The sequence below is a fragment of the Ranitomeya imitator genome, chromosome 5, assembly GCF_032444005.1.
Source record: "Ranitomeya imitator isolate aRanImi1 chromosome 5, aRanImi1.pri, whole genome shotgun sequence".
NCBI classification, from domain to species: domain Eukaryota; kingdom Metazoa; phylum Chordata; class Amphibia; order Anura; family Dendrobatidae; genus Ranitomeya; species Ranitomeya imitator.
In genome coordinates this window covers 680818307-680846260 of record NC_091286.1, presented here as the reverse complement: position 1 = coordinate 680846260, position 27954 = coordinate 680818307, and the positions used below count along the sequence as shown (strand labels likewise).

Below are 27954 nucleotides of genomic sequence, written 5' to 3'. Positions count from 1 at the left end.
AGCCAAATTAATAATGGAGAGGCGTCAATTCTGACACCTATCCATTATTAATACAATAGTACGAAATAGTTAATAAAACATTAGTAGTGTGGAATATGCAAAAAAAAAAAGAAAAAGGGATACGAGATGGTTTACTGTATGTAATCATGTCTCATATCATGTCGGGTTTGTAAAGGAGAAAGCAAAAGCCGGTAATTCAATTGCCGGCTTTTCCTGTCTCATGCTGAATTAAATATAAATCCAGTATGTATGTATATTTTATACACACACTGTATATATGTTTTAGCGAACATTTGAGCCCATAAATCCATTAAATGTCGGTTTTGCAAGCTGGCGAGAAAATGTCGCAGTACGGATGCCATGCGGATTACATACGGAGGATGAGATGCGCAAAATACGCTGCCACACCCTGCCTACGGATGACATAAGGATCACTATTTTGGGAACATTTCTGCGTATTACGGCCGTGAAAAAAACGGACCTTATTTTCATACGCTGAGTGTGACGCCGGCCTAACTCAGACTGAGTAGGTTCCCTTCACCCCCAAAATTAATAAATCAGATGAAGTCATATTAAAAAATGAAAAGAAGGCATTTTATTGGCAAAACAAAGTTACATTTTTTTTTTTTTTAAAGATAAAATCTAGAAATCAAATGGTTTATTGTGCAATCAGCTCTTTGTATAAAAACAAAATCAAAACAGGCGGCCATTGTACAAGTCAGCTGCTAGCAGATATATGGGCTCAGTGGGTAAGAGTTCAGACTTGTTCTCTAGGATATAAAAGCCGTGCCGGCCGCCAGTTCTTTTTTTGTGCAGGCAGACAGACGTGGCACCTTATGTAGAAGAACGGAGCCATAGATTTCTAATCCTCAACAATCCCTTTCCACAATTACTACTTCGGGCAACTGCAAATTAATTTTTTTTTTTTACCCACTGTAAAGTGGCCTCATGCATTAAGACATCCTGACAATGAATGAATTGCAGTCTTATTAGTTGAGATGACCAACACTTATGTTTTTTGCCCACAGGTGAAAAAGAAACCAAACCACCACTTAGATTTTGGCTTGGAAGGATCTGAACAATGGTTGTACATAAGGACAATTAAAACAAGCTGACACGCCTGCCCACAATTACCAGCTTCCAGGGGAGTAGTGCGTTATTGCCCAGAAGAACTAGTTAGCCTTTATCAGTTTCACAGAGTCACAATGAACCTTAAAACAAAAATCACCTTTAGAACCCAAATTTCTGTGCCAGTTCTACCACCTTCTATTTCCATGGCAGTCAGATCACAATTTTCATATAGAAAATTTTTAAAAAAAAAATTTTTAATTCCTGCAGCTGCCACTAGGGGGAGCTCACTGTATACTTTTGGCTTTGATGTATACAGTTTGCTCCTCAGCTCCCTCTAGTGGAGGCTTTAGTCAGCCGAAATAGAAAGGAAAAAATTTTTTAGTATTCTGTGAGATGTGGAACTCCATCAGAAAAAAAAAATCTATATGGCAAGATATTAACATACTTTGAAGATGGGAATTCATTAAGACAAAATAAATGTTAAAATTTCTATTTTCCATGGTATCATCCAACAACAGCACTGGGATTCTCACTACTCTACCAGCCATGATGATCGGGGAAACATATGGAACCAATGACATAATCACATTCCATTTTCAGTTGTTGGGGAGTAAAAAAAAAAATTTAAAAATTAAAACAAATTTCAGTAAAAGAAAAAAAAAAAAAAAAAAAAAAAGTTAAAATCCATTTGGCGCTAAAAGTTTCCTTTAAGATAAGACACAATTACTGGACATTAATTTTTTGGAACTCCAGCAACGATTTCAGACTCTATCCCGCAGTGATTCTCTCCACGAAGAATCTTGAAAAAACCTGTCGGGAATAAAAAAAAAAAAAGATATTTACAGATAAACATTCCGGCTCCCCAAGAAGCCATGTGTCCAGTTATACCATGCACCACTTTGCAGTCAAGCCACCGATGGTTCACTTTCTTCAAGGACTTCTATATCGGCCCGATACCTGGGTGCAGGACACTCTTGCCGAACAGATCATGGATTAATGGAGGTTACTGGTCTACACTGGGTTTCCATCTCAATGGTTACTCATGATCCCACATAATTCATAAATAACTATGGCCAGAACCAGAGTGCTCAAGTTAGGGCTCTATAGGGACTGTGTGGTGCCATATGGTGCCCCAGGAGTGATTCTTCCCTACTATTAAAAGGTTAACGTAGAACAAGTCCATACGGCAGATAGTGGAACATATAGAAGGAGTAGGATGTAGAAGGTCCACCCCTAGACTTCTATGCCGTATTAAGGCATTACACAATTTGTATAGCACCCTCGTGGGCCAGCATTTTAAATTCTGGACCTCTTACAAATGATCAGGTCAAGATCATGACCAGTCCTCCACATCTACATGGATCAGAGGACCACAAAACCTTAAAAATGTAGTAATCTGGAAGCCTCTATGGGAGGAATTGAGGAATACGATATCCAAGCCTCTTGTAGATCCATACAATATATTTGGTGGTTGGGAGACAGAAGGCGGAGGCCTAGGGAGAAATTAATGTGCCCGATGTTTGCTTGGTTATCAAAGGGCTGCTCCTCAGAGGAGGGTCATAACTCTTGGCTAAACCATAATATTCTAGTGTGTATGTGGTCCAACTTCTAAACCCCCCTAAGATTGAGCATTACGAGGCCACAGCACTAGTTTATAGTGTCCAGCCATGACTAGGAGTTTAGGGATCCGACATCACTAAACACCCTTGTGATACGCTTTTTCCCTTTGATAGGGGGGTGGGACATGTCAGTTGCACATGTAGCCGGGTTGAATTCACCTGAAGCTTCTACAGTACTACACAATGCCAGAAGAACAAGACAAATGCAGCCATACCCTTATCGCCCCAGTCAGTATTCCAAGAGTTGGCACAGAGCCAGTAGGGAGTACCGTCCTCCACACCCCATCCAAGGATCTTAATAGCGTGACCTCCGATCTCCTCACCGGTCATGTGACGGTACACTCCTACAGAAGAAAATATAATGCGAAGACGTCATCGGCGTTTCCACAGCTGGAGGAACAGCTACCAACAACCACGAATTCCATAGATGCCCACCTGACTTGTATGTAGGGAAGTCCTCAAAAACCAAGAAAGCACCTTCTACTGGACCATTCTTGTAGATCTCGGCCTTGATTTCTTCCTGGCTGCTTGGGACATTGTAGGAATCAGAACCTAAAAAAGGTGAAGATAAAGATGTTACCACCATCTATGATATGTCGCAGGACAGAGCCACTTTCTAATGGAGATTGGTCAGGATCATCCAACCATGCCTGTGGGGAACGAGACAGACAAAACCTGTGGTCTATGCAATTTACACCAAGCCTGGCAAACGGCATGCTGTTGTGTAGTCTGTGGTTGTGCAAGTTGTACCAATATGTCCACATGTCTGGCAGGCCGTCACTCACCCAAGTGCTTGTCCTTGCTGTAGTCTTGACCGTAGCCGGGCTCGCACTTCTTCTCGCATTTCGGAGTTTCTCCTTCCTCTCCCTTACATGCGGGACGGGAGCCATTGACGTGGTGCTCGCAGGGCGGGATGGAGTATGGTCGGCAGCCTAGGTAAGAGCAAGATGTACATGACCTCACCAGAAGGAGGCGCTCTAATGTGCAGTTCAATAACGAGACTGGTTTCCTACAAGCCTGTGTGTGCTCATTATGTAAATACAAGTGTGGCTGGGGATAATAAAGGGCATGATGAGTGACTCAACTTGACCCTCTGAGGAGCTCGAAGTATGTCTAATACAGAAGCTAAAGTCTGGGGACTCAAAAAAAAAATTAAACTTTAGGGGGAAAAAAAAAAAAAAGTCACTGTAGACACCAACTATAAAAGATGATAGAAAATGAATAGAGGACATAGAGAGCTGGGATATCCTAATATATGGATATATCCACAATTAAATTCCAGATCTTGTTTTGCCAAAAAGTACAAAATTATTTTATTTACCCAAACAATCACAAACAAGAGTGTAACAGTATACAGTGGGAGCGGAAAGTATTCAGACCACTTTAAATTATTCACTCTTTCATTGCAGCCATTTTGTAAATTCAAAAACAGTTCATTTTTTTTTTTATCATTAGTGTACACTGCACCCTATCTTGACTGGAAAAAAAAAAAAAGTTGTTATTTTTGCTAATTTATTAACCCCTTCATGACATTGGGATTTTCTGTTTTTCCATGTTTGTTTTTTGCTCCCCTCCTTCCCAGAGCCATAACTATTTTTTCGTCAATATGGCCATGTGAGGACTTATTTTTTGCCGAGATGCAAACTCGGCTTCGGGAAAATGGCCGCTGCGATCTCCATCTGCGCATGCACGGCATCCCGCGGCCATTTTCCTGAAGCCCTGTGCAGCAGAGCACTCCATCTGCGCACACGTGGCCTCAGGAAGATGGCCGCCCCCACCGATGACAAGGGTAAGAGCGCAGATCCCACGCTTTTTCTTCACCTGCGTGCAGTGGATTCGGCACTTGGACATGCGAACACCACTGCGCCACCAACGGAAAGCTGGGGAAGAAACAGCGATGTCACCACGCCCACCTGACCTGACCAGCCTGATTGACAGGCAAAAACGGTGACTTTGGTAATGTATTGCGCAGCATAGGTGGGGAATCAGGGTACACTACATACACTATTGTAACACACAGCGCAGGCCCTATTTAACAGTATTTTTATCTCAATCTGAAAAAACGGGGTGACAGGTTCCCTTTAACAAAAAAGTGTGAAACAGCTGAAATTATGTCTTATATTCTAGGTTCTTCAAAGAAGCCATCTTTTGCTTTGATGACTGCTTTGCACACTCTTGGCATTCTCTTGAGGAGCTTCAGGAGGTAGTCACCGGGAATGGTTTTCACTTCACAGGTGTGTCCTGTCAGGTTTAATAAGTGGGATTTCTTGCCTTATAAATGTGGTTGGGACCATGAGTTGTGTTGTGCAGAAGTCTGGTGGATACACAACTGATAGTCCTACTGCATAGACTGTTAGAATTTGTATTATGGCAAGAAAAAAGCAGCTAAAAAAGCGAGTGGCCATCATTACTTTAAGAAATTAAGGTCAGTCAGTCCGAAAAATTGGGAAAACTTTGAAAGTATCCCCAAGTGCAGTTGCAAAAACCATCAAGCGCTACAAAGAAACTGTCTCACATGAGGACCGCCCCAGGAAAGGAAGACCAAGAGTCACCTCTGCTTCTGAGGATAAGTTTATCCGAGTCACCAGCCTCAGAAATCGCAGGTTAACAGCAGCTCAGATTAGAGACCAGGTCAATGCCACACAGAGTTCTAGCAGCAGACACATCTCTACAACAACTGTTAAGAGGAGACTTTGTGCAGCAGGCCTTCATGGTAAAATAGCGGCTAGGAAACCACTGCTAAGGACAGGCAACAAGCAGAAGATACTTGTTTGGGCTAAAGAACACAAGGAATGGACATTAGACCAGTGGAAATCTGAGCTTTGGTCTGATGAGTCCAAATTTGAGATCTTTGGTTCCAACCACCGTGTCTTTGTGCGATGCAGAAAAGGTGAACGGATGGACTCTACATGCCTGGTTCCCACCGTGAAGCATGGAAGAGGATGTGTGATGGTGTGGGGGGGGGCTTTGCTGGTGACACTGTTGGGGATTTATTCAAAATCGAAGGCATAATGAACCAGCATGGCTACCACAGCATCTTACAGCGGCATGCTATTCCATCCGGTTTGCGTTTAGTTGGACCATCATTTATTTTTCAACAGGACAATGACCCCAAACACCTCCAGGCTGTGTAAATGCTACTTGACCAAGATGGAGAGTGATGGGGAGGTACGCCAGATGACCTGGCCTCCACAGTCACCAGACCTGAACCCAATCGAGATGGTTTGGGATGAGCTGGACGCAGAGTGAAGACAAAAGGGCCAACAAGTGCTAAGCATCTCTGGGAACTCCTTCAAGATTGTTGGAAGACCATTTCTGTTGTTGACTACCTCTTGAAGTTCATCAAGAGAATGCCAAGAGTGAGCAAAGCAGTCATCAAAGCAAAAGGTGGCTACTTTGAAGAACCTAGAATATAAGACATTTTCAGTTGTTTCACACTTTAAGTACCATATATACTCGAGTATAAGCCGACCCCCCTAATTTTGCCACAAAAAAAACTGAGAAAACTTAATGACTCGAGTATAAGCCTAGGGTGGGAAATGTAGCAGCTACTGGTAAATGTCAAAAGTAAAAATAGATACCAATAAAAGTAAAATTAATTGAGACATCAGTAGGTTAAGTGTTTTTGAATATCCATATTGAATCAGGAGCCCCATAAAGTTTGATGGGCCCCATAAGATGCTCCCTATTAAAATATGCCCATATAATCCTGCATAAAGGTTAATGGCCCCATAAGATGCTCCATAGACACATTTGCCCTATATAATGCTGCACAATCGTTATGGCCCCATAGATGCTCCATACAGACACTTGCCCCATTTGCTGTTGCTGCGATAAAAAAAATAAAATAAAACAAACTCACCTCTCCGTCGCTCAGACCCCAGGCACTTTCAATATTCACCTGCTCCTCGTTCCAGTGCCACTCCACCTTCAGCGTCTTCGGCACTGACGTTCAGCAGAGGGCGCGCACTATCCACGTCACCGCGCCCTCTGACCTGAGCATCACTCCAGAAGACTGAGCAGCACCCGAAACGGGGAGCAGGTGAATATCGCGCAGCGCAGCACTCCCCTCCCCGTTATGCTCACCTGCTCCTGGCGCGGTGCAGTCCCTGCTTCCCCGGCGTCGGCAGCTTCTTCCTGTATTGAGCGGTCACCGTTACAGCTCATTATGGGAGGTGGAGCCGCATATTCATTACTGTAATGAGCAGTACCATGTGACCGCACAGTACAGGAAGAAACTGGGGCACCGAGGACCTGCAGGGACCACGCTGGAAGCAGGTGAGTATAATTAGACAGCCCCCGCTCCCCCTCCTCTGCTGACCCCTGGGTATGACTCGAGTATAAGCCGAGAGGGGGACTTTCAACCCTCCCTCCCCAAAAAAAAAAAATGGGCTGAAAATCTTGGCTTATACTCCAGTATATAATTCCACATGTTTTAATTCATAGATTTGATGCCTTCAGTGTGAATTTACAATTTTCATAGTCATGAAAATACAGAAAAATCTTTAAATGAGGTGTGTCCAAACTTTTGGCCTGTACTGTAAGTATTCAGACCCTTTGCTCAGTATTGAGGAGAAGCACCTTTTGAGCTAGTACAGCCATGAGTCTTCTTGGGAACGATACAAGCTTTTCACACCTGGATTTGGGGATCCTCTTCAATTCAGTCAGGTTGGATGGTGAACAGCTAAACTGGATTTTGGTCAGGTCTCTGTGACCATTCTTGACTGGCCCAGCCAGAGTTGTTCTGAAGCCGCTCCTTTGTTATTTTAGCTGTGCTTAGGGTCTTTGTCTTGTTGGAAGGTGAACCTTCGACCAAGTCTGAAGTCCAGAGCACTCTGGAAGAGGTTTTCATCCAGGATATCTCTGAACTTGACCGCATTCATGTTTCCTTCAATGGCAACCAGTCATCCTGTCCCTGCAGCTGAAAAACACCCCTATAGCATGATGCTGCCACCACCATGTTTCACTGTTGGGATTGTATTAGGCAGGTGATGAGCATTGCCTGGTTTTCTACACACATATTGCTTACAATTATCACCAAAAAGTTTTATCTTCTTCTCATCAGACCAGAGAATCTTATTTCTGGGAGTCCTTCATGTTTTTTTAGTAGACTATGGGGGCTTTCATATGTCTTGCACTGAGGAGAGGCTTCCGTTGGGCCACTCTGCCATAAAGGCCTGACTGGTGGAGGGCTGCAGTGATAGCTGACTTTGTAGCACTTTCTCCCATCTCCCTCATGCATCTCAACCACAGTGATATTGGAGTTCTTCTTTACCTCTCACCAAGGCTCTTCTCCCACGATTGCTCAGTTTGGCTGGATGGCCAGGTCTAGGAAGACTTCTGTTGGTCCTAAACTTCTTCCATTTAAGGATTATGGAGGCCACTGTGCTCTTAGGAACCTTGAGTACTGCAGAAATTCTGTTGTAACCTTGGTCAGATCTGTGCCTTGCCACAATTCTGTCTCTGAGCTCCTTGGCCAGTTCCTTTGGCCTCATGATTCTCATTTGGTCTGACATGCACTGTGAGCTGTGAGGTCTTATATAGACAGGTGTGCGCCGCTCCAAAACAAGTCCTATCAGATTTATTACACACAGCTGGACTCCAATGAAGGAGTAGAACCATCTCAATGAGGATCACAAGGAAATGGACGGCATGTGACAAATATGAGTGTCTGAGCAAAGGGTCTGAATACTTATGACCATGGGATATTTCAGTTTCTTTAATAAATTTGCAAAAATTTCTACTTTTTTTTTCCAGTCAAGTTGGGGTGCAGAGTGTACATTAATAAGAAAAAAAATGAACTTGTTTGAATTTACCAAATGGCTGCAATGAAACAGTGAAAACTTTAAAGGGGTCTGAATATTTTCCGTATCCACCTTACGTAGATCCATATAGCAGATTACATCATAAAACCAGGCTGGCAACAATACAACCATGGAGCGAACAGATAGGCATACAATGTCAAAGGGGGAGTAGAGGGAGGCCCAAAATAGAGTCTTAAAGAGGTAGACCACACCATAAATTGCCGTGTGCTGTGTCATCCCCCTACAAAATCCTAAGAGAATGGAGGATAAATTGTGTGCTCAAGTAGTGTCCAGTCTACTCAGATTTGACAGTCTGTTAAAGCAGACAAGAGTGCATAGAATCATCCAAAAAGAAACAAGTAATGCTGACAAATGATGTAAGTGTAGTGAACCTTTTACCCATCTAATAATGGGCCTATGAATTGCACCGGGGCCCCGACGCACATTTCGCTTTGGTTTCCTCGGGAGAAACTTTTTGGACTAGACTGGACACTACTTTTGCACACAATTATCTCCTCCATTCCCTTCTTAGGATTTTCTAGGGGGGGACGACATAGAAGACGGAATTTATGGTGTCTACATTTTTGAGACCCTATTTTGGGCCTCCCCTCGCTCGTTCGCTCCATGGTTGTATTGTTGCCCGCCTGATTTTATATCAGCTATATGGATCTACATATACCGTTCCTGACTGGTTTATGTGTGTTTGGATAAATAAAATTATTTTGTACTTTTTGGCAAAACAAGATCTGGAATTTGCTTTGATATATCCATATTTATTAGGATAGCTCTTCATTTTCTACAGTTTTTGGAGACTATCCTTCGTTAAGGAATATGTTCTCTGGATTATTCTGGCCTTGTTTATATAAAGGATGATGTAGCTGTGATTAATCCAAAGCTCTGCCTCAGTCTATACGTTTAAGCCTCCACATGACGTGCTCACCGATGTGCGAATCATACAAGCCGCCGGATACAAGACCCTTCTCCGTCCAGAAATTCCATGCACCAGCCGGGTACCCTCCATTACAGCTGGAAAACAGAAGACATTTTTGGAAGTTAAACAACGCAGTAATGCAGCCCGAATCCTCAGCCGACACCACCCCGAAAACAACTAATAAGACCCAAGATTTACATAGATCACTTCCTCTCAAATCGGCAAATAAATTAGGGAAATTGGTACAATCCAACTCTCAAACGCAAGGAGACATCTGACTAAGTGGAAACTTAGGGGTCACCAAGTTCCTATACAGATAAAACGGAGGCTACAAGGAGCATTGAAAAAAAAAAAAGGGGTTTAAGAGTCTATGTACAGCCTTAGTTTTCATTTGCTTAGTAAAGCAATTTTCTAAATAGTCTGCATTACAAAAAGTGCTACAGTCTACAGATGTTACATTACAAAAAAAGTGCTACAGATGTTACACGTTTATCAGAAGTACTGCTCCTGTCTGCTCTTCCCTACCACCACTCGGGTCGTAAAAAAAAAAAAAAAAAAAAAAAAAAAAAAAAAAAAAAAAGCAGCTAGGGGCCAAGGGTCTGAACACAGATTTCCATAGTGCGGAGAGGAGATAAAGTATGTATAGTCTCAGAGAGGGCAGAGGAGGAAAAAAAAAATAAAATTGATATATATATATATATATATATATATCAAAGGAGAAAAGCACACGAAGAGGAAACTCAGGATAGAATCTGTATCCTGGATAGACAGATGCTGCCTATAACGACAAGAAAGACACTCATAAGAAAAACTGTATAATATATCATGAGAATGGAAAAAAAAAATATATAAATAAAAAAGCCAGCACCAAGCCATGGGCGCCATCTAACATTGTGCGTTGTATGCTCTGTGGGTTCTGCTTTTGATGCCCATTTTCCTCTTCCATAGGGAGAAAGTCTACTATATTCAAGACTTTCAGGTGCACTATCCGGTACTAAGACAACGTGTGCGCATGCACAATGCCATCTCACCAGGGCGAGGATACTTACCCCATTCCACACTCCGATCCGCAGCAAGACAGAAGATCTTCTGCAGATATCTCCACGTTTACCTTCCCGTTGGAGTGCACACAGAACCGGTCTGACATGGCCTCCACCGCACCAAATGCCTATGGCAGACAAACCTGGTGAGAAACATCCGAGAAGAGACAGAAAATTGGAGAGTAGTCCTGACAGAACGTTGCTTTATACTCACCCAGCAGGATCCACAGGAGCCCTGGTCTCGAATCTCCTTGATTGTAGGACAGTTTGGCCAAGCCTCCCTGGAGTCAAAGTTATCGGGCAGATTCATTTTGTCAGCAAATGAATACCTAAAAACATAAAGATACACTGCCTTTAGGAGAAGAAAAAAAAAAAACTCTTACACAAAGACATTAGGTTCTATCACCAATTGTCTCGTATCTCTTGATGCCATTCTTGGCCACCCCACTCTCCCCAAAAAATAATAAAATAAAAAGCTCCCTAATAAGTGTCATGTTACAGAGTCAGGTACACTGCAATAACTGACCCAAGCTCTATGAGAACTCTTGGGTGAAATCCATCCCATGCACTGCGGTGCATTGTGGGAGCTGCAGTGTTTGTATCAACTAGTGATCAGTAGACCAACACGATTAACTTTTTAGATATACATTGTATCTCAATCCACAACAAAAGACAAGATTTTCCAGTCACCGGCAGGAGCTGGAGCATTGCCCGAGTTGTGTTTTTCTTCATATCCAAAAAAAGGTTCAGGAAAAAAAATTAAATATAAAAAAGGGGGTTAAGGAAACGGGCTTCACGTTTGCTTTCCACCAATACAGCGACACCATGGCAGTCATTACGATGCTTGGTTATGAAGAACAGGATAAATGAACTCGGCTCCTTGAGGACTCTTGGGTGAAAGCAGTTCATTTTAACTCAAAGCCATTTTGTTTTTGGTTTAGTCAATTGTTCTCCAGAATAATAAGTGGCTTTGATTGTTTTTTTTTTTCTTTACCAATATCTAAGGTGGTGGAGAACTTTACGATTTTACGTACAGGGCTCTAATAGAGTTCCTTCTCTACCAACAGGACCGTTCCCAGCACTATGCCTAATCCCTTTGAACCAGGCATTGGCAGGGTTTATGCATGGAGCATCAGGACCCATCACCTGCCAACCTTGGACTGTTTGTGCACCAGTCACTTCGTACTTCTATGTATCAGTGCTGGATGGGTGCAAGCAGCAGGCATAGTCACATATGAGGCATAGGAGCATAGTGCTGCAACACCGGCGTCCCACTTATGCTGCTCCTTCGATCCCCTTCTTTCATTCATCTCCTCTACTACTCCAGCTTAAGTCAGCCATGTGACACTTCCCCAATACATTGTGATCTTGTGGGCACTGCCTCATTGGTCGAGACTAGAGATGAGCGGTGTTCGAGTCTAACTGTTCGCCAATTTCAAATTCGAGCTGTTTTGGGCGGTGTTCGAGTCGTTCGAGGCACTGCCTCATTGGTCAAGATGGCAAAACTGGCTTTTAGAAGTAGAATCTCACCAACCGTAAGTCGTATTTATAAAAAAAATTAAATACATTTTTAATAAAAATTTTACAAAAAAAAAAAAAATGTATTATAATTTTATCCAAAAAATGTAATAAAAAAAAGCATTAAATAATTAACCACCACCAACAAATGTTCAGGAGAAAAGGGACTTCTGAATACAAATACAAAGCACTTTTGGACTTGACAGATCCTCTTTAAGGAGCATGACCTTATAGTCACAGACCAGAGCACGGGGAGGGTATATGCGACCCTCAAAAAATCCAAACTGGTGATATCCAAGACGGGACTAATGATTTATAAAGTTAGAGAACAGAATTCTGAATGCAGAATTAGGTGCAATAATGGAGAGAACCCAATGCTGAATGATCTTATAAGACCCGCGTCCTACCTGACCGGCAGAATCTTCTTGCTTTCTCCTAGAATTGTCCCACAGAGTCCCTTCACATAACCAAAGTCAGCATTCGGAAAGTTATGTCCAGCCTAAGAAAGATGGAGTGGAGGATGACGAGTTAGGATCTAGCTTTAGTTTTCAGCAGGTAGATGTTCATTTCTTTGGCAGATTAATTTAAAAAAAATAAATAAATCAAATAGAAGTCGCTTTCCAGCTGCTTTAAAATTTTCCAATGAGCCCACCCCCCTCTGACTACATAACAGCCAGCTCGTAGTCATTGGGGAATGGAAAATGGATGGAGACATTCTAGTTTTCTTCAAGGTTGAACACTTATCTTGAGCATCTCAAATTAACACTGGCGGCTCAGTATAAGAGAAATCTGATGGACAGAATGAGTGTTAAGCATCTGGTTGTAAAACTGCTTGCTGTCAGTGAATGGAACAGAAGTAAATACTGTGAAAATGGCAAGGAAAAAATAATATTTGTATTATTTTTATTATTATTATTTTTATTATTATTAATACCATCCAGCCAGGTTTGCATTATTTCCTTATCCACATGATAAATTTCCAGTGAGTGTTTATATACATTCAACAAATATCGTTTCCCCTCCATAGCACAGCCCACCACCCTTCACGGACCCTCTCTCACCTTCCATGTAGTATTTAGCTTATTAATATAATTGACCATTTCACCGGACAGAGGCTTGAAGTATGGGACACTGCGGGCGCTGGCGCAGGAGGCCAAAACACAGAGCACGGCCAGAGATTGCCACATTGTTGCAGGATTTCTCCCTGTAGAAAGATACAATGTACCAAATTAGTTAAAAAAAAAAAAAAAAATTCAATTTAAAAAAAAAAAAAAAAAAAAAAGGGAACAGAACAAATAAAATACAAACTACTGCTCCCTGTTATCAGCCACTTTAGACAGTGGAGATGCTCATTGTTCAAGCAGAAGATTGATAGCATCAGAGACAGTTTTGGTCAACAACCCCCAGAGCCCTTCCTCCCGACTACCCAGCCCTCCACCTCCAAAACCAACTTCTCCACCATTACAGAAGATCAACTCTCCACTCTACTCTCAAGATCGCATCTCACCACCTGTGCACTTGACCCGATCATAACCCACTTCATCCCAAACCTCACCACAGTCTTCATCCAACCCTAACCCATCACTAACAACTGGTGTTTTCTCCTTATGCTTTAAACATGCCATCACACCTATCCTCAGAAAGCCCTCTCTTGACCCTTCCTCTGTATCTAGCTATCGCCCTATATCACTTCTCCCCTATGCCTCAAAACTACTGGAACAACACGTCCATCTTGAACTGTCCTCGCATCTCTCTTCTTGCTCCCTCTTCTACCGCTTACAATCAGGCTTCCGGTCACACCACTCCACTGAAACTGCCCTAACTAAGGTCACCAATGACCTATTAACCGCCAAGAGCAAGCGACACTACTCTGTCCTCCTCCTCCTCCTGGACCTGTCCTCTGCCTTTGACACAGTGGACCATTCCCTGCTGCTGCAGACCCTCTCATCCCTTGGCATCACAGACTTGGCCCTATCCTGGATCTCATCATACCTAACAGACTGGACATTCAGCGTCTCCCACTCACACACCACCTCCTCACCTCGCCCCCTATCTGTCGGAGTCCCACAAGGTTCAGTCCTTGGGCCCTTGCTCTTCTCCATTTACACCTTTGGCCTGGGACAGCTCATAGAATCTCACGGCTTTCAGTATCACCTCTATGCTGATGACACACAGATCTACATCTCTGGACCAGATATCACCTCCCTACTAACCAGAATCCCTCAATATCTATCCGCTATTTCATCCTTCTTCTCCACTAGATTTCTGAAACTTAACATGGACCAAACAGAATTCATCATCTTCCCCCCCCCCCCCCCCCCCATCTCATGTGACCCCCCCAACGAACCTATCCATTACAGTAAATGGCTGCCCACTCTCCCCAGTCCCACAAGCTCGCTGTCTTGGGGTAATCCTTGACGCTGATCTCTCCTTCACACCACAAATCCAAGCCCTTTCCACTTCCTGCCGACTTCAACTCAAAAATATTTCACGAATCCGTTCATTCCTCAACCATGAATCTGCAAAAACCCTAGTCCATGCCCAGCATCGGACTGGAGCACCTTGGGCCCACCAGAGAAAATCATTCTTGGGGCCCACTATGTAGCTACATAGAAATAGATACAAGACCACCAATTGTGCGGTAAAAAGCGCTAATATCAGGGTATAATATAAGGTAGTTCACATCTCAATAATGTAGCAAGGGTTGGGGTAGCCCCCTCACAGAATATAATGTAGCCCCCTCATAAAATATAATGCAGTCCCCTCTCATAGAATATAATGCAGCACCCCACAAAATATAATGCAACCCTCTCAGGTATGACACAGTCCCCACCATAGAATATAATGTAGCACCCCCATAGGGTATAATGCAGCCCCCCCCTCATATAGTATAATGCCACCCAGCACAGAATATAATGTAGTCGCCTGAGAGAATGCAGTTCCACCACAGAATATAATGCAGCCCCCCCATAGAGTATACTGTAGCCCCCTCATATAGTATGATGTAGCCCCCATAATATTATTTAGTCCCCTGAGAGAATAATGCAGCCCCACCACAGAATATAATGCAGCCCCCCATAGAGTATACTGTAACCCCTCATATAGTATGATGTAGCCCCCATAATATAATGTAGTACCTTGAGTATAATGCAGTCCCCCCACAGAATATAATGTAGCCCCCCAGGGCCATATTTAGAGTTTCTGCTGCCCTAGGCACTCTTAGTGCTGCCTCCCCCATTGGTGAGTATGACACTATCCGCAGTGACTTTGGCAAAAATCGCTGATGTGAAAGTCGCTTTTTGCAGCAGATTGGGCAGTTTTTCTGCATCTGCCGCGTAACGGATCACTTACAGCAACACTGCGTTCGGCCTCAGTCATTCTCTATGGGATTTGCGGCACTTGCCGTGATCTGGCAAATGTGGTACCATACCTCCCAACTTTTGAAGAAGGGAAGGAGGTATAAAGTTTGCGGCGCGCGTAGTGCGCCTCGGCAAATTTTAGGCCACGCCTCTGACTAGACCCATTTCACAACTAGTCACACCCACATCCACGTCCCAACCGCAGCCATTTAGCACTGCTGATCACACTGTTTTATATACAATAATTATAAACAAAAAAATATGGCCACACAGTGCTCCATACTGTATAATGACCGCACATGATGCTCAATACTGTATAACGGCCACCACACATGATGCTCCATAGTGTATAACGGCCACACAGTTCTCCACACTGTATAATGACCACACATGATGCTCAATACTGTATAATGACCACAAATGATGCTCAATACTGTATAACGGCCGCACATGATGCTCCATACTGTATAATGATCCCACATAATGCTCAATACTGTATAATGGCCACACATGATGCTCCATACTGTATAATGGTCACACATGGTGCTCCATACTGTATAATGGCTACACATGATGCTCTATACTGTATAATGATCCCACATAATGCTCAATACTGTATAATGACCACACATGATGCTCCATACTGTATAATGGTCACACATGGTGCTCCATACTGTATAATGACCCCCCTCCTGTATGCATGGCTCATCTCCCTCCTATCCCATATACATAGCTCATATTACCCCTCCTGTATGCATGGCTCATATTCCCCCCTGCATGGCTCATATTCCCCCCTGCATGGCTCATATCCCCCCCTGCATGGCTCACATATCCCCCCCTGCATGGCTCATATTCCCCCCTGTATGCAGGCTTATCTCTCCGCTCCTGCTCGGCGCGCCGGCTTATGTCCTCCTTCATTCCCCCCCCCCGTTCCCCCGTCCCTCATACTCACCTGTCTTCCCACTGCACGGCCGTGCCGACATCCCTCGCGCTCTGTCCCGACTCCAGGCGGCGGCGCAGCACCTTCTTCCTGCTTGAGCGGTCATGTGACACCATTCATTAAGATCATGAATATGCGCATATTCATGATCTTAATGAGCGGTGTCACGTGACCGCTCGTGCAGTGCAGACGCCGAGACCATCGCTGGAGCAGGCAGGGTGAGTATTCAAGGCGAGCAGGCGAGCGAGCGGGCAGGCGGGCGGCGGGGGGGGGGGGGGCCCTGGAGCGGGGGGAGGCCCTGCCAGCAGATGCCAGTGTCAGGGCCCACCGGAGGATCCTCCGGTTCCCCGGTGGGCCAGTCCGAGCCTGTCCATGCCCTAATCATCTCTCGCCTTGACTACTGCAACCTCCTGCTCTGTAGCCTCCCCTCTAACACTCTCGCACCCCTCCAATCTATTCTAAACTCTGCTGCCCGACTAATCCACCTGTCTCCCCGCTATTCCCCGGCCTCTCCCCTCTGTCAATCCCTTCACTGGCTCCCCATTGCCCAGAGACTCCACTACAAAACCCTAACCATGACGTACAAAGCCATCCACAACCTGTCTCCTCCATACATCTGTGACCTCGTCTCCCGGTACTTACCTGCACGCATCTTCCGATCCTCACAAGATCTCCTTCTCTACTCCCCTATTATCTCCTCTTCCCACAATCGCATACAAGATTTCTCTCGCGCATCCCCCCTACTCTGGAACTCTCAGCCCCAACATATCAGACTCTCACCTACCATCGAAACCTTCAAAAAGAACTTGAAGACCCACCTCTTCCGACAAGCCTACAACCTGCAGTAACCACCGATCGACCAAACCGCTGCACGACCTGCTCTATCCTCACCTCCTGTATCCTCACCCATCCCTTGTAGATTGTGAGCCCTCGCGGGCAGGGTCCTCATTCCTCCTGTACCAGGCGGGACTTGTATTGATTAAAATTATTGTACTTGTTTTATTATGTACACCCCTCCTCACATGTAAAGCGCCATGGAATAAATGGCGCTATAATATTATTAATGCTGAGTGACTCTTCCCAAAGTTGCAAACTGCCTCTTCAGAGCGGTAGATTACTTTAATTCTAGTGCCACCTACTGAAAGTAGCAATAGTAAAAAAAAAAACTAAAAAATCTGCCACCAGATAATCTATATGCAGACACAAGTTTCAGGCTATTCGCCTCTCATCAGTGCAAAGCAAGTGATCTGATTTGGCTGTATGAGAGGACTGACTGGTATCCAAGGGCCAAGTGGCACTACAATTCTAGCCTTATTCCTCACTGAAGAGACGATTTGCATATGTCTCAGAGGAGAAGTGCATGGCCTATAAGTCTCCTTACACAGGCATGTCACTCTCCACAAAAAGGTTGCTTCTTCCTAAAAGAAAAAAAAAAAAAAAAGTATTGCAAGACGTCAATACGCCACATCCTTCTCCAAGATCAAAGTGCCATGTCACAGATCACCAGCGATGGAAGCGCCAGAGATATTTGCCTCAAGACAGAAATTGCAATAAAGGGGGATACTATAGATCGATCCCTTACTGTGAAGATACAGGAAGGTTGTAGGAGCGGTGTACCCCTTCTCCAGGTCTCTCCTAGCCATTGACCATATGACTGAATTATATGGTCACGTATTCTTATCAATAGATGACAGGGATTAGTAGAATAAATTTAACTTGTGACAAGAACCCCTTTAATTGTCAACGGTCCAACAGACTTATGATACACTAGATGGTGGCCTGATTCTAACGCATCGGGTATTCTAGAATATGCATGTCCACGTAGTATACTGCCCAGCCACGTAGTATATTGCACAGCCACGTAGTATATTGCACAGCCACGTAGTATATTGCCCAGTCACGTAGTATATTGCCCAGCCACGTAGTATATTGCCCAGACACGTAGTATATTGCACAGCCACGTATGTCACAGGTTAAAAAATAAATATATACTCATCTTCCGAGGGCCCCTTGTAGTTCGGTCACATGATCGTGACGTCATGGCAGGTCCTTCTCCCATACTATCCTTGCCACCGGAACCTGCCGCTTGCATGGAGCGGCTACCGGAGTGTAGCGAGGAGCGTGAAAGGCGGCGGAAGGGGAGTATATAATGATTTTTTTTTAATTATTATTATTTAACATTAGATGTTTTTTTACTATTGACGCTGCATAGGCAGCATCAATAGCAAAAACTTGGTCACACAGGGTTAATAGCGGCGGTAACGGAGTGAGTTACCCGCGGCATAACGCGGTCCGTTCCCGCTGGCATTAACCCTGTGTGAGCGGTGACTGCGGGGAGTATGGAGCGGGCGCCGACTGCAGGGGAGTAGGGAGGGACTAATCGGACTGTGGCCGTCGCTGATTGGTTGCGGCAGCCATGACAGGCAGCTGGCGAGACCAATCAGCGACTTGGATTCCATGACAGATAGAGGCCGCGACCAATGAATATCCGTGACAGAAAGAAGGACAGACAGACGGAAGTGACCCTTAGACAATTACATAGTAGATAGGATTTTAGTTCCAGAATATATAGGGCAAGTCAAAAGTCATGACTCAATCATTTGGAGAAGGTTCATCATTACCCTACAGGAATCTGGAAACCACCAACATAAATTATAAAAAAAATAATCCTCCCATTTGTGTCCTAGCGTTAATGGCCGATGAAGTGGTTTTTCCTGCATTTACCATCAGGTACAATTACAGATCAGTGCATGTAGGTCACCGACGTACCAGTTACACCAGTTAAAATTGCATCTGCAGAGTAGAAGCGCAGGTCATGTCAATGGTCGATAGCTGGGATGAGCGGATGATGGTCGGGTTCAACCAAACTTTGGTTCGGGTGCGAGAGCTCTTCTCGAACCCCATAGAAGTCAATGGGGACCTGAACCTAAAAAAGGTCTCCAACATGGAGTTCTGGGAGAAGTCAGTGTTCAGGATTCCGCCACGGACAGTCTCAACTTTACAGTACAGGTTCGCTCATCTCTACTTAGGAGGAATCCTGTAAAGTTTTTATTTTTCTCTCCTCTTTTTAAGAGTTGTTTTCCTATTAGAGGGACTTATTAGGACACTATAGAGGGGGGGGGGGATGATGCCAAATGCTCCTCCTGACCCCCTGTAAGGCCAAATTTGATAACTGCCACGTAAAAATCTCATACACTTTGATGATACAGTAAAACGTTGTGTTTATCAGCATAAGCGCAATGTGTGAATAAGCCATTCGTTCTGCTCTTTGCCGAGGGTCTCCGGGACCACCCATCTCTATTGCCTTTACATGCATGACTTACAGGGATGGGTGGGGGGCGTATCATTACAGACCTCAATGATCGCACCCTTTAAGGAGGACCACCCCTTTAAGGTGTAAGCGCTGATCATATACAGTTATGTATTCACTTTAGGCTCCGGTTACGAGACGACAGACAGCGGCCAAGTGTTGTACTCGGAGCGGCGTCTGTTGTATCAACGGTCACAGGAGGTTACGTCTCACCGGTATCACAACACTGGATATCACCTTGTAGGAGGCGGAAGATCTCAGGAGGTTTATACAATCGCTGACTACATCACCATTTACTGCAATCCCCCCCCCAATTTCTGTAACCGTAATGTCTCCTTGTAGCCAAGGTCCCACCTGCAGAACTCGGGTCATTTACGGCAGCTTGTATTCTGCAGATCCCATAAGAGGAACAATTCTCAAGTAGAACCGGACAGCAAACTAAAGCCCCTGATAAGCCAAGCCTGACGTGCCAGAGTGAGGAGACTTGTAGGCCATGCTCTAGAGCAGAGGTCCCCAACTCCAGTCCTCAAGGCCCACCAACAGGTCATGTTTTCAGGATTTCCTTTGCATTGCACAGGTGATGCAATTATTACCTGGGCAAAACTAAGGAAATCCTGAAAACATGACATGTTGGTGGGCCTTGAGGACTGGAGTTGGGGACCTCTGCTCTAGAGTCACCGCCTCGACAGATCAAACACCAGCTTTTAAAATGGCTGCATCATGTCAGGACAAGCCCAAGATCAAAAGGAGAAAGTCGCTGAAGAGACACAGGATATTACAGCAAGGTCTCCACTTATTAGCTTTTAACTTAGTGTTTTCATGGTATAATGTACAAAATTAATTAAAAAAAACTTAAAAAAAAAAATTAGAGAAGTAGAGGCTCCATAGGCATGTAGGTCATCTGAAGCCGAACAAAAGGAGACCTTGTTATCCGCGATCTGATGAACGGTTCCTGAGAAATCCGTGTTTTTCTTATATGCAAATGAGCCGAATATAACTTTCTGGTCTGCCTCCAGAGATCTTTCAAACTCATTTACATATTTGGAAAAAAAACGTGTATTTTTCAGGAACCGTTCGTCGGATCGCAGACATCAAGGCGTCATTTGATTATTATTATTATTATTTATTGTTATAGCGCCATTTATTCCATGGCACTTTACATGTGAGGAGGGGTATACATAATGAAAACAAGTACAATAATCTTAAACAATACAAGTCATAACTGGTACAGGAGGAGAGGACCCTGCCCGCGAGGGCTCACAATCTACAAGGGATGGGTGAGAATACAGTAGGTGAGGGTAGAGCTGGTCATGCAGCGGTTTGGTCGATCGGTGGTAACTGCAGGTTATAGGCTTGTCGGAAGAGGTGGGTCTTCAGGTTCTTTTTGAAGGTTTCGATGGTAGGCGTGAGTCTGATATGTTGGGGTAGAGAATTCCAGAGTAGGGGTGATACGCGAGAGAAATCTTGTATACGATTGTGGGAAGAGGAGATAAGAGGGGAGTAGAGTAGGAGATCTTGTGAGGATCGGAGGTTGCGGGTAGGTAAGTACCGGGAGACGAGGTCACAGATGTATGGAGGAGACAGGTTGTGGATGGCTTTGTATGTCATGGTTAGTGTTTTGTAGTGGAGTGTCTGGGCAATGGGGAGCCAGTGAAGGGATTGACAGAGGGGAGAGGCCGGGGAATAGCGGGGGGACAGGTGGATTAGTCGGGCAGCAGAGTTTAGAATAGATTGGAGGGGTGCGAGAGTGTTAGAGGGGAGGCCACAGAGCAGGAGGTTGCAGTAGTCAAGGCGAGAGATGATGAGGGCATGGACTAGGGTTTTTGCAGATTCATGGTTGAGGAATGAACGGATTTGTGAAATATTTTTGAGTTGAAGTCGGCAGGAAGTGGAAAGGGCTTGGATATGTGGTTTGAAGAAGAGATCAGCGTCAAGGATTACCCCGAGGCAGCGAGCTTGTGGGACTGGGGAGAGTGGGCAGCCATTTACTGAAATGGATAGGTTCGTTGGGGGGGGTCGCGTGAGATGGGGGAAAGATGATGAATTCTGTTTTGTCCATGTTAAGTTTCAGAAATCTAGCGGAGAAGAAGGATGAAATAGTGGACAGACATTGAGGGATTCTGGTTAGAAGGGAGGCAATATCTGGTCCAGAGATGTAGATCTGTGTGTCGTCAGCATAGAGGTGATACTGAAAGCCATGAGATTCTATGAGCTGTCCCAGGCCAAAGGTGTAAATGGAGAAGAGCAGGGGCCCAAGGACTGAACCTTGTGGGACTCCGACAGATAGGGGGCGAGGTGAGGAGGTGGTGTGTGAGTGGGAGACGCTGAATGTCCGGTCTGTTAGGTATGATGAGATCCAGGATAGGGCCAAGTCTGTGATTCCAAGGGATGAGAGGGTTTGTAATAATAGGGAATGGTCCACTGTGTCAAAGGCAGCCGACAGGTCGAGGAGGAGGAGGACAGAGTAGTGTCGCTTGCTCTTGGCGGTTAAGAGGTCATTGGTGACTTTAGTTAGGGCAGTTTCGGTGGAATGGTGTGACCGGAAGCCAGATTGTAGGCGGTCAAAGAGGGAGCAAGACGAGAGATGGGAGGACAGTTCAAGGTAGATGTGTTGTTCCAGTAGTTTTGAGGCATAGGGGAGAAGTGATATAGGGCGATAGCTAGATACAGAGGATAGGTCAAGAGAGGGCTTTTTGAGGATAGGTGTGATGGAGGCATGTTTAAAGCTTGAGGGGAAAACACCAGTTGTTAGTGATAGGTTGAAGAGATGGGTTAGGGTTGGGATGAAGATTGTGGTGAGGTTTGGGATGAGGTGGGATGGGAGTGGGTCAAGTGCACAGATGGTGAGATGTGATCTTGAGAGTAGAGTGGAGAGTTGATCTTCTGTAATGGTGGAGAAGTTGGTTTTGGAGGTGGAGGGCTGGGAAATCGGGAGGAAGGGCTCTGGGGGTTGTTGACCAAAACTGTCTCTAATGCTATCAATCTTCTGCTTGAAAAATGAGGCAAAGTCTTCAGCAGAGATAAGTGGGGAGGGAGGAGGTGCTGGGGGACGGAGGAGAGAATTGAAGGTGTTGAATAACTGTTTAGGGTTGTGAGACAGGGAGGATATGAGAGATGAGAAGTAGGTTTGTTTAGCTGTGGCGAGTGTGGTCTTGAAAGTAGTGAGGGACTGTTTGAATGCGATGAAGTGCTCGTTAGAGTGGGATCTTTTCCATCTGCGCTCAGCAGCCCTGGAAGCTCGCCTCAGTTCTTTGGTCAGGCTGGTGTGCCAGGGCTGTCTGTTGATTCAGCTGTCTGTTGATTCAGCTTTCTATGACCTACGTGTCCATAGAGACGGTTTAGGAGGGTTGCTCCTTCTGACAGATCGCCTTAAAGTCAATCATGGGAGAAGAACACTATATGGGCTCTTCACAGTCTAATAGCTTCTCAATGCACAACCCCACCTGCTTTGCAGGTGGATATGGGGGTCCACCAATGATATATCCATCTATAAAGCAACCAGCATGAGCATAGTAGATGCACTTGAAAGAGGTCACTCAAAAAAAATATAATAATAATTAATATTTTTTTTTTTTTTTTAATAATAAAATCATGTTAAGGCAATTTCCCCTAAAGTGTCAATTCCTTTGTTAAAAAAAAAAAAACAAACAAAAAAAAACAAAACACCCTTTTGTATTTCTGTAAGTTCCTGTGCTGACGGATTAGTCCCAGTGCAGGGGTCAGCCATGGAGTAAACAAGGGTCGGGCCCAAACATGTGACTGCGCTATAATCAGTACATACAGCAGTATAAACAGGGACATAACTACAATCGGTGCAGGGGCCACAACCGTACCCTGGAGCCTAGGGGCCCCCCAGAGTCCTTAAAACTTATACAAAAAGACCAATCCTATTAAAGAGCGGCAATAATCGGGGTCCATGAGTATAAAGCTACAATAATTATATAAAAAAGGTCATTTCTTCAGAGGTCAGAGGAAGGAGGATGATGATGATGATGAATAATGATGATGACGTCAGAGGAGCTGGGGAAACCCAGGCACTGTTGTACTGTGCAGGAGGAGAGGGATTTAGGGTCTCCACAGCCAGCAATACCTAGAATTACACCAAATCCCCCTGGAACTGCACTGCCGGATACACAATACAGAAGCTCCACACTTAAAGAAGAACCAGAAGTCCCAGCCTGGATAATCACCTAGCACTTGTAGTCCTACCAGCTGGATCACCTCCCCTCCAGCACAGGCAGGAAGTGACTGGTTACATTGTATCCACAGCAAAAGTCTCTATTTGTAAACAACAAACATTCGACTCTTTCCGAAAGAAAATAATAAAAAAAAAATATGATTGAGTCCCAGCTGTAGCCCCTCGAACAGCTGCAGTTTAAAGACCCTGTAAAGAGAGACCAGCGCATGCGCAGTAACTACTCAGCTCTAATAAAGACAGAAGCAGTTGTTACATTGTATCCTGCGGTATATAGTGAGCGCACAGGACTACGCAGAGCGCACAGGACTATGCAGAGCCCACCCTGCAGGAAAAACATAAGGGGGGATACAGTACAAGAAGCAGCAGCGCCTTACCCAGGAGAGCAGCAGACACAGGAGCTGGGGAGGAGGATGTGCAGGGAGGAAGCAGCCTCCTCCTCCTTATATAAGCAGCCGTGCACCTCCCTATACAGCGCCTGACTGCTCACATGACTGCAGGGCGCCCACCCAGCACATGGCACACAGGGCACTTACCCATCAGGCTGTGTGATGCCCACAGACACTAATATTGTGTCCTCCTGTTCTGCAGCTTCTTCCCTCCATTTATTGTCTATTTTGCTGGAGATATAAAAGGGATGTTAGCAGAATTCCCATGTGTTCCCCTGGCAGTGCCCACCTGGCAGTGCCCATGCCCCCTATGACTATCACGTCCCCCCATGTCATGGTGGTGATGCACAGGGGTTCCCCGGTTTATCGACTGTTCGCCCCCAATTTATCACCTATCTACTAATACATCAATAAATCCAGATGTGGGGAGCACAGCGCACAATAGGGCGACCCCCCGATGGAGGGAAGAGCCTGGTTATCGCGCTCCGGGTGGGCGCCTACGAGGAAAAATGATGGATCAATCCTCTAGGAAATATTGAGCGACAGTCACGTCCTCACCACCCCAAATTTACCCATCATGAATGGTGGTCTGTTTTGGTATATACCCCACTAGGGTGGGCTGTGTGCATCCTCTAGGTACTGGCCCAAGGCTCACAGTATTATATGGTGATAGTAGAGAGCCTTGTGTGCATCCTGGGGACCCATCCTTAGGGGGCTTCTTACTTTGGCCCCTCGCTGTTTCTCCACCATTACAGTCAAGTAATGAACCATTTATTTATCTGTGTTTATCTACGTATGTATAGTCCAAGTACATGTATGTAGTGACCAGTGGTTAGCGCTGCAAAGCGTCAGTGTTAACCACTGAGCCACCATGCTGGCCAAAGAGTTCAGCATGCCAATGTGTGAACCTGTGTGCATTATTACCATGTATATGTGTGTACCCATGCATGCAGTGTGTGTGTGCAAAAGTGTGCATCCAAGTATATGATGGCATACATATTTGTGCCTCCATGGATGCAGTGAGCGTGCATCTGTGTGCATTCATGGAAGCCACGAGCGCGCATCTGTGTGCATTCATGGATGTTTTGAACATGCATCTGTGTACATTCATAAATGTAGTGAGTGTGCATCTGTGTGCATTCATGGATGTAATGAGCGTGCATCTGTGCATTCATGGATGTAGTGAGCGTGCATCTGTGTGCATTCATGGATGTAGTGAGCGTGCATCTGTGTGCATTCATGGATGTAGTGAGAGTGCATCTGTGTGCATTCATTGATGTAGTGAGCGTGCGTCTGTGTGCATTCATTGATGTAGTGAGCGTGCGTCTGTGTGCATTTATGGATGTAGTGAGCGTGCATCTGTGTGCATTCATGGATGTAGTGAGAGTGCATCTGTGTGCATTCATTGATGTAGTGAGCGTGCGTCTGTGTGCATTTATGGATGTAGTGAGCGTGCGTCCGTGTGCATTCATGGATGTAGTGAGCGTGCATCTGTGTGCATTCATGGATGTAGTGAGAGTGCATCTGTGTGCATTCATGGATGTAGTGAGCGTGCTTCTGTGCATTCATGGATGTAGTGAGCGTGCATCTGTGTACATTCATGGATGTAGTGAGCGTGCGTCTGTGTGCATTCATGGATGTAGTGAGCACGCATCTGTGTGCATTCATGGATGTAGTGAGCATGCATCTGTGTGCATTCATGTATGTAGTGAGCGTGCGTCTGTGTGCATTCATGGATGTAGTGAGCGTGCATCTGATATGTACCGGTAATTATTTGACCTAATTTTCATATCAGTTATTAGAGTCCTTTGAAAATGTAATAGTAACACCTGATAATCTCAGTAATGACTAAACACTTGTGCTCAGGGTCAGTGCTACTTGCGTAATTCTGGGCGACTTAATCCCTTTACCCCCGGAGGTGGTTTGCATGTTAATGACCGGGCCAATTTTTACAATTCTGACCACTGTCCCTTTATGAGGTTATACCTCTGGAACGCTTCAACGGATCCCGTGATTCTGACATCGTTTTCTCGTGACATATTGTACTTCATGATAGTGGTAACATTTCTTTGATATGATTTGTGTTTGTGAAAAAAATGAAATTTTTTAAAATTTAGCAAATGTCAAACTTGAAATTTTCATGCCCTTAAATCACAGAGATATGTCACACAAAATACTTACGTAACATTTCCCACATGTCGACTTCAGCACAATTTTGGAACCAACATTTTTTTTTGTTAGGAAGTTATGAGGATTAAAAGTTGACCAGCGAATTTTCAGTTTTCAAACAAAATTTACAAAACCATTTTTTTAGGGACCACATCACATTTGAAGTCACTATGGGGGGTCTATCTGACAGAAAATCCAAAGAGGGACACCATTCTAAAAACTGCACCCCTCAAGGTGCTCAAAACCACATTTACAAAGTTTATTAACTCTTCACGCACTTTAAAGCAATTAATGGAATGTGAAAGGGAAAATGAACATTTAACTTTTTTCACTAAAATGTTACTTTAGACCCCAATTTTATTATTTTCACAAAAGTAACAGGAGAAATTGGCCCTCAAAGGTTGTTGTGTAATTTCTGATGAGTACGCTGATACCCCATATGTGGGAGAAAACCATTGTTTGGGCGCACGTCAGGGCATGGAAAGCAAGGAGCACCGTTTGACTTTTTCAACGCAAAACTCTCTGGAATTGAGAGCTGACGTCATGTCGCGTTGCGTTTGGAGAGCCCCTGATGTGCTTAAATCCCCCACAAGTGACCCCATTTTTGGAAACTAGACCCCTTAAGGAACTTATCTAGATGTGTGGTGAGCACTTTGAACCCCCAAGTGTTTCACAAAAGTTTATAACGTAGAGCCGTGAAAATAAAAAATCAATTTTTTTTCCACAAAGATGATCTTTTAGCCTCAATGTATTTACTTTCAGAAGGGTAACGTGAGAAATTAGACTCCAAAAGTTGTTGTGCAATTTTTCCTGTGTACGCTGATACCCCAAATGTGGGAGAAAACAATTGCAAGGCTCGGAAAGGAAGGAGTGACGTTTTGAAATGCACTTTGATGGAATGGTCTGCATACGTCATGTCGCGTTTGCAGAGCCCTTGATGTAGTGGCATACATGAGTTGTGTAGTGTTTGTCAAGTTGTCATACCTCAGTTGGGTAAGTCAGAAATGAATTTAGTAGTGCATGGATGTGTGATACAGTCTGAAGCAATTTTTCATACACAGGCCAAGTTTATCAGGGCAGGTGTCGCATTGATAAATGGTGTCCTTGTGTTTTCCCCTTCTGTAACACACTCAGCACCCGTTTTACGATTTACCTTTTTTTCCACTTGACGGGACCTTCCCCGGGAAATATTGACTTGGTGCGATATGAGCACCATCAGTTCCGAACGTACTGGTGTCCACTCCTTGCTGATCTCCAAAGATTACGGCCTTGTTCACTACCTCTTGGAACTGAAGGTACGACGTATCAGTGTGGCGTGCACTTCGTGACAGCAGGAAAGCGTTGAGCATTGCCACCTATACGATGGGCACGGCCAGCTTCTCTTACCACACCTTGGCCTTTCTCAAGGCACTCTATGGCTGGAGGATTAGATCAGAGAGATCAACGCCCCCCATGTTTTTGTTGGACCTTGGGCACAGTCTTATTTGCTGACCTCTGTAAAGGTACCTCGTACAGTGCTGTGGGTGCTGCCATCACCGTATATGATGGTCAAGAAAAATACATCCTTCTTGGCCTTGTACTTGACCTCCAGCAGGTGGTCGCTACATTG

The 27954-nt window shown here is 44.7% G+C and overlaps 1 protein-coding gene across 1 annotated transcript; it reads right to left on the bottom strand.

Annotated features, from left to right (window-relative positions):
* Positions 1-572: 572 nt before the first annotated feature.
* CTSB (cathepsin B) lies at positions 573-24201 on the bottom strand. Its single transcript, XM_069728364.1, has 10 exons — positions 24165-24201; positions 13045-13187; positions 12391-12482; positions 10680-10794; positions 10475-10593; positions 9435-9520; positions 3476-3622; positions 3126-3242; positions 2906-3034; positions 573-1881 (listed from the first exon to the last, which is right to left on the bottom strand). Exons 2-10 carry the CDS (start codon positions 13168-13170, stop codon positions 1805-1807), a joined length of 1008 nt encoding a protein of 335 aa, XP_069584465.1. The 5' UTR covers positions 13171-13187; positions 24165-24201; the 3' UTR covers positions 573-1804.
* Between the last annotated feature and the right edge of the window lie 3753 nt (positions 24202-27954).